The 12,541-nt window shown below is 35.7% G+C and overlaps 1 protein-coding gene across 1 annotated transcript in view; it reads left to right on the forward strand.

Moving 5' to 3' along the window:
- The window catches only part of LOC124362549 (dorsal root ganglia homeobox protein-like), an 87,636-nt gene that overhangs the window by 42,544 nt on the left and 32,551 nt on the right, over window positions 1-12,541 (forward strand). Inside the window, 1 exon segment of the mRNA XM_046817164.1 lies at window positions 9,068-9,199. Within this exon segment, the coding sequence (XP_046673120.1) occupies window positions 9,068-9,199 (132 nt within the window).

Genomic DNA, 12,541 nt, shown 5'->3' on the forward strand with positions numbered 1-12,541 from the left:
GTCTAAATTGGATATATATATATATATATATATATATATATATATATATATATATATCAGACGTTTAGTTTTTTGTGACGTGATCTTCTTCGAAAAAATACATTCATATCGTCTTCATGCCACATAAGATCGACCAATAATCTTTTGTTCACATAGATTTGGTAACAGAACACCCAAAGTATCTCATTAAAATAAATTATTTCCACAACGTGGTCGCAGAAATATACTCTATCCTGCTGCAATATGGCCACATATAAGGCAAGTTTCTACACATGTAGAAAATTACCGCTTCTTAATTAAAATATAAATGTTCTTCAAAATATTATTATTTTCCTAACATTATCATGCTATTTTTTTATCTAATGGAAGATGTCATATTTTGGGCCATTAGGCCCGAATAGATTTCTGCCCTCCCAAAAAAATTTGAGTAACGAAACGAGAAGAAAAGTCAATACTGAGTGAGTATACCATATAAGTCCCTAAATTTTTGCTTTATTTGAAGAGACTTTTTCAAAGAAGCCTTAATAATTAGTTCAAAATAGTATTCCTGAATGTAATGTACCGTTAAAACTGGTAGGAAGTAATGTACTTTCTAGATTGCGACCCTTTTAGGTCACCGGACGTAGTGTCGGCCTAGTGAGGCTATTGGTGAATCCGCCGCTCATAGTACTGATGGTACCGTTGAGACTTCCTTTCAAATGCCAATGCTTATGGCGCAATAGTTAATGTAAATACATATATTTTGTATATGTACAATTCAAATATTGTATGGGAACATTTTTATTCAAAAATTTCTCATTGCCGCTTCTCGGCGTGCTCAGCCACACGAAATCCTTTCTTTATGAAGTTGATATAAAATCCAAGAATTGGATGAATACTGGACACTGAAACATAATTTTCTATTTTCTACTAATTAAGTTGATATTTTATACTAACAACTTGGTTGGCAAAAGAAGCCTGACGGTACACCCGCGCAGCGGACAGTTAAAGTGTAATGGGCGTGGAGCACTCTCACGGTGTCAAAGAGTAAATGAATTTTGGCGGCACCGATGGAGTCTTGGCTTGGCGCACCAGGTACCATCTATTATACAAACACACTTTTTCAATTCTCTTTGGTCGAGTCGCCACAGATTGAATTGCAAAGGGAAAAATGGCCAGGCCTTTGACGGGTGCATATTGATAAAGAACGGTCGTGCGCATCCATTAGATTTGTGGTGCAGTGGTGCGATACGGCGCGGCGCGGCACGGCGCGGCTGGACATAGCAAGTTAGGTGCAGAGTCCACCGTCATATCACATACACATACACGTCAGGGCACGCCGGTTATTGATTCATCAGTCTCCACAGTAGTGTTTTTACCTTCTGAAAACCTACCTACCGAATTGTTTTGTAAACCCGAAAGTTTATTTCAACTGTAAGCAGTGCAGGTAGACATACAAAACAATGTTTCGGAATAAGAAAAATTTACTTTTGCATTCTATCGTTGCACGATAATATGACATCTGATCGTCTCAGAGATTGAAATGGTTGAAATGTGCTTCTTTCAATGTTCCATACTTATTACTTGTGCTAATTGTATTATGAATAGAGCTATAGAAGGAAGATATATGAAATTCAATAGATATAGCAATGTCTGTTAGAGCTGCATTGTTGTAGGGATCAAAGATTACGTCATCAAAATTCAGCGTAAATGTAAGGTGAATTTTAAAAAGCCAAACGCTCTTCTTATCTATAATCAAGTCTCAATATCCAAATCTTTTCAACATCCTATTTTCGTATATCCTTTCCTGTCTAGGTTTCTTATTACACATTTTCTTCACGAAATCTTTCCCCGAATATGTTTTTTTCTTTGTCTTGTTCTATACAAGTCTTTCGGGCACCATTGTCATACATCTTTTTCTTGTGTCAGTTTTTTTTCCAGTTTTATTGCTGGCAGTGCTCAACAGTAGTAAAGTGTATGTATACATTTGGAAAAGATTTCAGGCAAAAAGCTACAATAACCCAGATATATAGATTTGGAATGTATTAACAGATTTTACTGTATTGGAACTGTTTTGAGAGTTATAATAAGGCAATTCTCTTATCAAGTCGGTGAAGTAGCTGTGTCAGTTATGGGGAAACTGAAAACTAAGTTCCTTATCTGTCAACTCCACTTTTATACCTTACAATGAGATTAGACTGAAACATAAGAACTGAAGCCTTACTTAAGTAATCGGAATTAGAACTCTTATGCTTTCATAATTTAATTTCTATACTCAAAGTTGTCGAAGTTTTATACTGATTTTCCGCACGCGACAGTAGGCTACTTTAACTATAGACCGTTTTGTAAAGTTAAAGTACTGCTGACTCAACTTTGATATGCTACAGCTCTATATTAAATGTCCTCAAACTTATATTAAGTATCTCAGTCAAAGATATGAGTAAAATTACATACACAGTAGAAGTATTTTTATCGACTAGATGTGTAGCTCGAAAAAATGTGTGATGCTTTCGAAATAGCATTTATAAAATGTGACCAATTTATTTTAAATCTGTCATACAATCATACATTAAAACGGCATTTTAGAGGTTCACCTTAGTGTCTGAAACGTATAATATACGAGTACGTCTCTTCACGTGCACGATATATGTGTTGCCAATTGAGAAATAAATTGAGAATAAATTGAAACCAGATCTAAGCTGGTCAAATCTCGATAAAATTAATCTAGACAACGAGACATTGACAACTAATTTTGTGTTAATTTGTATAACTGTATAAAAACAACTTTATGAAAGGTATATTTTTATTTTCGACGTAGGCTCTGAAAATATTTATAATTAAAAAACATTGGGTATTTACTTTGTGAATACCCGTACATTCACGCTTTCCAAACAGTGCACATTATTAATGTACATAAACAACGAATTACACTTTTGGGAAATTAATTTTTGCTAAATGAAGCATCGTATCGAGTTGTGCAGTAGATAATTGGAGTAAATAACGAAAATCGCAGCAATATTGAAACCAATAAATCTGAAATGAGTTAAAATCACATGTTTGATTCGATTACGAAAAACAAACCTGTGACAACCGGGTTCAGGTTGATTGTGGTGTGAAATGAGTTGTCCGTAGAGATAATGAGTGGGATTACTGTCAATAGTGCAGATGGGTGGCAGCCCGGGGGTGTGTGCCCTCAACAATGTCAGACCCGCAAATATTGGCTACAGCGGATTGTCTCCCCCTCCCCCCGCACTCCGGCACCCGGGGCCCGACCGCATACGGTCACAACCCCAAGATAAATAGCTCTCTTGCTTGTTTATATAGAGCTCATCTTGTTTGTGCGGCAACATTTTGTTTTCTGGCTCGCGAGATCGCGGTCCTTGCCGTGTTCCCGTTGTGATAGCCGGCTCCCCCGGCGCCCCTCCACAAACGAACCTACTCCGCCAGAGTAAATAAATTCCGCGTTCCGTACCACGAGATTTACTGACCGACAATTGTTTTGTTTTCGCAGTAAGAGGAGTTTTTACAAAGTGTCTTCGGAAGGCAAATAATGAGACGCGTTTTTATAAATCGGTGCTCAGATTTGGTGGTTGTGTTTTCAAGGCTGACGTTGTTTAGTTAGCTCTAACATTTTTTAACACACAACTCTCTTGAATATATACTGTATGTTTGTATTTATATATTGTGTTCTTACTTTGGAAACACCGACCATAAAGAAAGATCTACCGTATAATAGTTAAGACTTATTTAATCAATGGTATTGGTGCCCTAAGTCTGCTTCTCTACATCATTCGATGTGGGTTTTTACATCACAGTTCACTACAATTGGAAGTGGTTGAAGTAGTTGGTTTAGCAGCATTATCGTTTTACTAGATTACCTCTAGGATAGCGTTTGTTTCTTTTGTTGTATGGTTAAAAGTCTTACATCCCAACACCATTACAATTAATGGGAACTGGTCCGGTAGCTCTAGATCTCCAACTGGGACGTAAATTTTAGTTGGAGGATTATGTTTAATTTTAAATAAATATCCTTTAATTATAACATCCCTAAAGACAAGAAAGAAGAAATAAAATTTTGAAGAGTTACCAGCATTTAAAATATTAAATTTAGGCAGTTTTGTAACCGAGTTTAGTAAATAGAAACTACTGAAGATTAATATATCTTATGTTTGGCTGCAATGAGTGATAGTTTTTTAATGCTTTATTCCTGTTTTAAACAAATATATACTTTAGTAAAATAACATGTATCTCATAAATAATTGTCCTAAAGAAATTACATTACAATTATGTGCATATAGCTATTGTCCACTATGTTTCTTTGGGCTTGATTGTAAGATGCTCCACTAAATTCTACTTCAAATTACTACAACTACTCTTGTTATATTAACAGTAAAATAAATATTTTTCTGTTCCTCAGGAGAGATATCCTAAAGGACTATGTCCAAAAGTATATTATTTTAAATAAAAATATATTTCAACCGAATTTTAATTTTTTTTAAATTAAAATACATATAATTATTTTCAGAGACGTATTTATTGTAACGGTAATATTAATTAATATATTACGTAGTCTTTGATACAAAATTTCCCAACCACATTAATTTAATAGTATCAGCAATATAAACAATTCCAGTGTTTTACTAGTAGCAATGAATTCTATCATATATGCATAAGTATATTACATATATGCATTTTATATTACATATATGCATTTTATATTACATATACAACATGTAAATGAACAATAACAGAAATAAGAAAGCGTCTAATTTCATCGCCGAACAGCAATAATGTTACATAATTAACATAAAGATTTTCTTTCATACAGTATTTTAGTTTGCATAATACAACTTCAAAGAAATAAATATTTATTCAATGTAATTTATAGTTCATAGAAAGAAATTATATTACTAATAACTTTCCCAGTTATAATTATCCCTTTTAAATCACTAATTCTAAGGGACATTTAAGTGTACGATTATAAAGACAATAGAGTTTAAAAACGACGTCAGATCAAACGGAACTGCAAAAACAAAAGAGAAAGTAACTTGCCAACTCGGATAGATTGTGGAAAATGAGAAAATGTCACTGAGTGAGCCAAACTAGAGGATAAAGAAGGAAATGACTCTGGTGGAACAATAAGGAGAGAGGGACAAAGGTGTGTCTTATAATGAGCTGAACTCAAACACAGGCAAGGCGAAGGGGGTGGAGGTGCTGGACTGAAGAAATCACGGCACTGAGTGGATATACAATTAGAGCCGTAATGAGCAAGGGTGCTCATTACCCTTTGATACAGGGCTGAGGAGTCATTACCAGCCGGCATGGGACAACGAGGTAATGACGTCACTCTCTCCGGCCACTCCCTCTCCGTACTATCGTTGGCTAGTCATGAATGGTGGTTACTACAATAAGGTACTTACTGCCTCCTCTTATCTCAGTTTGGATGCTGGAAAGGTGATTGTGGTTCATATGAGGCTGAAAAGTCATCATCAGCCGACATGGGACAACGAGGTAATGACGTCACTCTCTCCGGCCACTCCCTCTCCGTACTATCGTTGGCTGGTCATGAATGGTGGTTACTACAATAAGGTACTTACTGCCTTCTCTTACCTCAGCTCCTAATGTTGGAAAGGTGATAGTTAAATATAAAGCTGAAAAGATCACCAGTAAGAGTGTAGTTGGGTTTTATCAACCGAGTTTCCCTCGTCTGATATCACATCAGTTTATCGAGAAAAGGTCTGAATATCGCGTTATAGTCAAAGGCAAAGCGAGACGCGGCACACTCAGTTTTCACGCACTATCAGACAATAAACGGGCAGAACAGTGAGTGTAGTTGGGTTTTATCAACCGAGTTTCCCTCGTCTGATATCACATCAGTGTATCGAGAAAAGGTCTGAATATCGCGTTATAGTCAAAGGCAAAGCGAGACGCGGCACACTCAGTTTTCACGCACTATCAGACAATAAACGGGCAGAACACTGAGTGTAGTTGGGTTTTATCAACCGAGTTTCCCTCGTCTGATATCACATCAGTGTATCGAGAAAAGGTCTGAATATCGCGTTATAGTCAAAGGCAAAGCGAGACGCGGCACACTCAGTTTTCACGCACTATCAGACAATAAACGGGCAGAACACTGAGTGTAGTTGGGTTTTATCAACCGAGTTTCCCTCGTCTGATATCACATCAGTGTATCGAGAAAAGGTCTGAATATCGCGTTATAGTCAAAGGCAAAGCGAGACGCGGCACACTCAGTTTTCACGCACTATCAGACAATAAACGGGCAGAACAGTGAGTGTAGTTGGGTTTTATCAACCGAGTTTCCCTCGTCTGATATCACATCAGTGTATCGAGAAAAGGTCTGAATATCGCGTTATAGTCAAAGGCAAAGCGAGACGCGGCACACTCAGTTTTCACGCACTATCAGACAATAAACGGGCAGAACAGTGAGTGTAGTTGGGTTTTATCAACCGAGTTTCCTCGTCTGCACTCGTCACACATCAGTGTATCGAGAAAAGGTCTATGAATATCGTGTTATAGTCAAAGGCAGAGCGAGACGCGGCACACTTCACCCTCTCTCTCTCTCTCTCTCTCTGCAGACGAGATCTTATATGTGCATATCTGACTCGATACTGCCAATCATACAGATCTTTCTCTCAAACATCGTTGTGTCGTCTTTGCTCCCTTTTAAATCCGGTTTGTGTCGTTTACACCAGCGCCGAGTCCAGAATCCATTGTCAGAATGTCTTCAATACATTTATACATGGGCAATTATTCAATTTCATGGGGTTAAAATATTAGACGTATGCTAATTCTTCTTCGTCTATAAAAGCTATAAATATCAACTAAGCTATTACATTAGGTACTAAGAAGTAGAAGCATAAGATATCGATCAAAGTTTCTTTTTCAGGTAGTTGAAGACCAAAAATAACAGTAATATACCATTACTGTTTAATCGTATTTTACCCAGAACTTATTGTTTTACGCAATAATGTAAGAGTTCAAAAGGTATCAATAAAATCCTTTAACGAGTCTATGGTGGGAAGGGTTTATTCAATGTGATTGTTGAGTTCGGTTCCACTTCACGTTCCGCATTGTGCAGCTGAACGCATCTGGCGTTGTGACAGACTGCTATCTGGAATCAACGTCCGTCTAAAATGACAAAAAGATCGGCGACGAAGATTCTCAAAATTGACTCTTTGCATCGTTTCGTCGTCAGAGCCACCTAGATTACAAAATCAAATGTAATCTAGATGAAGATCTCTTCTCAATGTCTCATCACATGCACTATTATGCAGCTGGCGCATCACTGAAATTGAGATAAACTGAACATTCACTTATTGATTCACTATGTTATTTGTAAGAAACTGAATGTGGACCCAATTTGGTAATTTTTATCGTACATAGCAATAAATCTTAAATATTAATATTTAACTCGTATTCATTACATAAATGTTATTACCAACGATGGATGATGTGAAAGGATAACAAGATTACGGATCTATGACATTGTTATATATTAGAAAAATATACTGTATAACACTACGTTTCGAGAATTGAAATTGAGCACAAAACCTGGTTTACCTACAAATCGATAGAGGAATTTGGCCTTAGAAAGAAGTTCTTTTTTCAGTCGTTCTAGTTTTGGAGGTAGTCGAAATGGGAGAGTAGGCTATGTAAAGGAATAAAAAAATGTAAAAAAATGTTTTCTCAGATCATATTGCCCATAAATTATAATATACTTCAAATCAACTGCCGGACACAGTAATAGTTACATAACTGTCAGACAACTAGGTAAAGAGACAGACAGTCGCCACTTTTAGCCCATACAGTTTGTCTGTATTTAGTTAGCAGTAGCTGATATTAAACATTGATTTACGTCATATACGTGTGATAGTTAATTTTAAGTATGTCAAGGTAAGCAAAATATCATCTGAGAAAACAATTGTTATAATTACATATTTGTAATAGTTTTCGATATTCTTCAAGATTCGATCTCGATGAAAACTCTGACGATCATTTTCTGACTTAAAATAAATTTCTCCATCGAGTTCTTGAAATCCCAGGTTGTGTGTTTATTTATACAATGTGGACTGTAGTTCACAGTCTCGGTTTAGGACTCACAGTCCGATTTTCGAGTTTCTTTTGAGGAATGGTAGACAGGGATTGTTCTGACATTGCAGGACTTAAACTGGTGTTGCCAGCTCTGATCTAGAAGAGCTGCAGGAGAAAATAATCAATTGTCTTTCAGTATATTACTGTAGTCATACCTCATTCGTAAATGATAGTAAAATGTCTATTGGAATTTTTAATATGTAATCATTATTTGGTTTCAATAATTTGTGATAAATTGTTAATTCTTCAGGTTTGACAGTTTATTGAACGTAGTTCTCGCTATAACAATTATCAAAAGTCAGTAACTGTTCTGTATTTCTTTTAAAACTTAATAATTAATATAATTATTTACCTTTTGATAAATATATTAGTATGTTGTGGAATATACGGATATCGTTGTAGATAGATACATTTATTTAAATTTGGCCGTTCAATACTTACGGTAAAATAGTTTGCCCTCTTGTAAATAATCAATTCAGTACTTCTTTTAAACTACACACGTAACATATTGATATTAATAAAAACATGATTCAATTTCAGAGAGTTGTTCTCATAAAATCATAACGTTACAGTAAACGTGTATCTCTACTTGTATAGATTATACCAATGATAAGAAATATTAATACTTACCTTTCTTTAAACCGGTTATTATGTAGCTTACTCCCAAATCCTATTATTAAATTTAAGATCATAGTATTCCAAATAACGGGGTATGCTTGTGTACAATGTACATGGAATTGAGGTTGGGTACATGAATACAGCATAAACTGGTCGAACACCAGCTAACATCAACAGAAGTGCCGTGTATAAAATTCTTACATTACAAATATTAAAAATTACCACTATTTTAGAAAAATAAACTATCGTTTTTTTAAGTCTACACTTACATTTATCTCATATTCATATTTACACAAATAAAGCGTCAATAGATTAAAGGAGAAGGAATTCTAACTGATACCTAACTCTTCAATTTTAGGTTTGGTTTCAAAACCGACGAGCGAAGTGGCGCAAGGCCGAGCGCCTAAAAGAAGAGCAGCGCAAGAGAGAGGACCAGGAGAGAGGAAAACGTGATCCTGACAAGGATCTCAAGGATTCTTCACCAAACAAGGTGAGTGTTTTTGTTCCAAAAATAGTTTTAATGAGAATCTACTACAACTCCCAAATTAATTTCTCCGTCGATTATCATTATGTGTAGCAAATTTATTAAACAACGTTTTGAAGCAGTGTACTGTGATTCTGTAGCGACCAACTTACCGTTCACGTTTCTATATAAGACCAGCATTAAAAACTTTCCCCGTGTTTTCCTATGATATAAAAAGTTTCTAAGTTGAATACAACCCATCACTTAGGTTCCTGAGGGCTTCAAAGCTACGTGCTTTGTCAACACAAAAACATCCCATCGTCATTTGTCAAACCATAACCCATAAAAGCGAAGAGAACTGTCTCGAGAGACAACTTTCCCTACGAGTACATTGTGCGGGAAGTTTTATTTTATAACTGGCCGACAATACTATCTGCGGTTGAGTCGGTTGGCAAGTGTTCAGGAGCCCCATTCGTCATCACTGCGCCGGCGCTGAGCCGCCGTCTCTCGTCACGGTGACAACGGTGAACAAAACGAATATCACAGCCCACTATAGAATGATTCAAATAAATGCAAATGGTGGAACCGGCGACAAAGAAGTCCGCCTGACGGCAGCACTGCGCTGTGCAAAATTTATCGGCCATCTCGGCATAAAACACACAAAATATGTATCAAAGACATAACCCATTCATCCAGGGAACAAAAGATATCCTCAGTATAAAATATGCGGGGGGAAGGAAGCAGTCATCAGTTATGCCGTTGTGTTCGACATTAGCATAGCGCGGGGGAGACGACTCTAGCTTCTCTGGAAAAGCCAAAAAATCGTGTTGATTATCATATTCTGCTTTCCTGATTCCTTACAATCCGCGCCATCCGTCTTGGTAAATATTTCATAACAGCTGTCTCGTAATGGAGTCCGTTTAGACGTGATCTGCCCCTCCCCCTCCCCACACCCTGGCGACCATTTACATATACAATATGATGGAGCCCGAATGCCGGGTACGCAGTCCGCTTTTATTTCGGACGTAACCGCGTTAAAATTCGATTATTTGACTCGTATCCAATCATCCTTGCTCGATTGTTGCCACACATCGTTTTCGCTGTAACGCCATCCCAGCATTACTTTAGCTGTGAAACCATTTTAACCGCGCGAAACTGCATTTATCTTTCTGAATAGAAATTTTATTTATTAAACTTCATGGAATCGACGCTTACTTTTTATTTTTCAAATAAAGAAGCCTCGTGTTTTTTGTTACAAAACAGAAACTTAAGTCGTAAAGCCAAACAATTTCGTAAAAGAATCACAACTTCAAAGACTACTAACTTTACAAGTTAAAACGTTTTTATATTTCGCTGTTTGTGCTGCAGTAAATGTCAGTAGTTTTATGAATCATCGTAATATAATTATTGGAAATTTTAGTCTTCTGGAAAATATGGTTCAAATTTGGCATGTAGTATGTTGATTACTCGTTTGTAAATGTTCAGTTTAAACATTTTAAAATCTTGATTTCAACTATATAGTTGTTTAAAACAAAAATTTAACGTCTTGAAGAGAGGAAAGAAATAAATGTGGAAAAGATATAAATTTAAATTTACATTATTTAGTAACAAAGATGGAAATGACTAATATTTCCATTTTATTATCGATCCAAAACTGGCCTCAGATTCGTATACTTTGACATATAATATGATATATGTTTAATTAAACGATTTTTACTTAAATATAATTAATTATTTCATAAAACACATTAAGTCAACAGTTTTCTAAAACATTTTTGGTAATTGAAAAATACGTATAGTTTTATGATTTAATGAATGTTTACTCAATTTATATTTGACTATAACGTATTTTTATTGGAAAATGTGCAATTGGGAAATTTAAATCACAAAATGGCTTCCTGTGGTGGTTTGCTTTCACTTAAATATTATATGTGTTACTCACTTCAGTAAGATGTAATTGAGTACAAGGTGGAATTAAACATATGTTATTGCTTTCAATATTAAGTTTAAATAAAAAGGGTAGGCTACTAAACAGTAATTATTCCAACTATCTCGATATTCAACATTCTGATAAGTTGTAACTATTATTAAAATCTACTTAATAAATTCTTAAATAAAAGTTAGATTACAAGATTTTGTGAATTAAGAATGCCAAATAAAATCTTAATAAATATTAAACACAGTGATATACGGCAAAGCAATATTTTTTTAATATAATTAGTTTACGGTTTTCTCAAAGTTCAAGTCTAAATTTTGAAAGAAAAAATACCCTGGAACTTTAAAGTGTAATTATAATAGTCATGCATAATAATATTATTTTATACATCTATTACATACATATATATCAAATGGAAATATGTTATTGTTGACCCCTCACCCACAGACATATAACGTCTCGCTATTCCGACTCTGATTAAAATCTCGGATACACCCCCAATCTCGGTATGGTATGAAAATGGAAAGTATAAATAACTGTTGTCAGAGAAATAACACATATTTCGCCTGAAAATATTTTATGGGAACATTTTGTGGGTAAGAGATATAAATATGTTCATCCTTCCAACTCAGGTGGTGTATTGTCCCGAGGCAACAAGTAGAGGATGTATATTTTAAGTTCCTGGGAAACTTCCAAACCTTTAGCAGGCGCTAAATGTCATAAATTTCCCGCTAAAACAAATAAAAGCGAGAAGTAAATATCGGGAACAAAGCAATGGCGGCGGGGCGATAAATCAGAAGTTAAGAATCAAAGGAAGGGAAGAGAAGGAGGGAGTGGTGATAAACGGGTAGAAGTTAGCGTCATTAGCTGTAAGGAGAGTTAAGCCGTGTCGCAGACGCAGGTGCGAAGATAGAGTTGTTTGTCACGGGGGAAGCCGTATTCTAATTAGTAATTGCATTGCCAGCAGAAGCCGTGGTGGAATCGTCATTAAAGACGGCTTCCACTGATGTATATTAGTCGGCGGATTCAAAGACAATAATTCAGCACAAGCACCTGCACACAGGCGCGCTTATTAATTACATAAGAAGCAATCGGAGGAGATTGCGAGATCTTGAGATCAATAGTGGGAGCAATCACACTTACAATATTACTGAGGCTTACACCTTCACACTTAGTACTTGGGTAACTCGAGCGCCTGACAAATACTCGTGATGTACATATAAATACTCGTAAACACCCCTTTTTGTTTATTTACTCATTCGACGGACCAAAATACACGAAATTATATCACGAACATTGACGTCTCCCCGTATCTAAAGACTATTATTTTCATTCTTGATCATAATCGAAAATAAATAAATTCTACTAATTAATTTTTTGTTCGAAACAGCCAACAAAATTGTTTAGTCAATTTGCAATAAATAATATTTAGA

The sequence above is a fragment of the Homalodisca vitripennis genome, chromosome 5, assembly GCF_021130785.1.
Source record: "Homalodisca vitripennis isolate AUS2020 chromosome 5, UT_GWSS_2.1, whole genome shotgun sequence".
Classification (NCBI taxonomy): Eukaryota; Metazoa; Arthropoda; class Insecta; order Hemiptera; family Cicadellidae; genus Homalodisca; species Homalodisca vitripennis.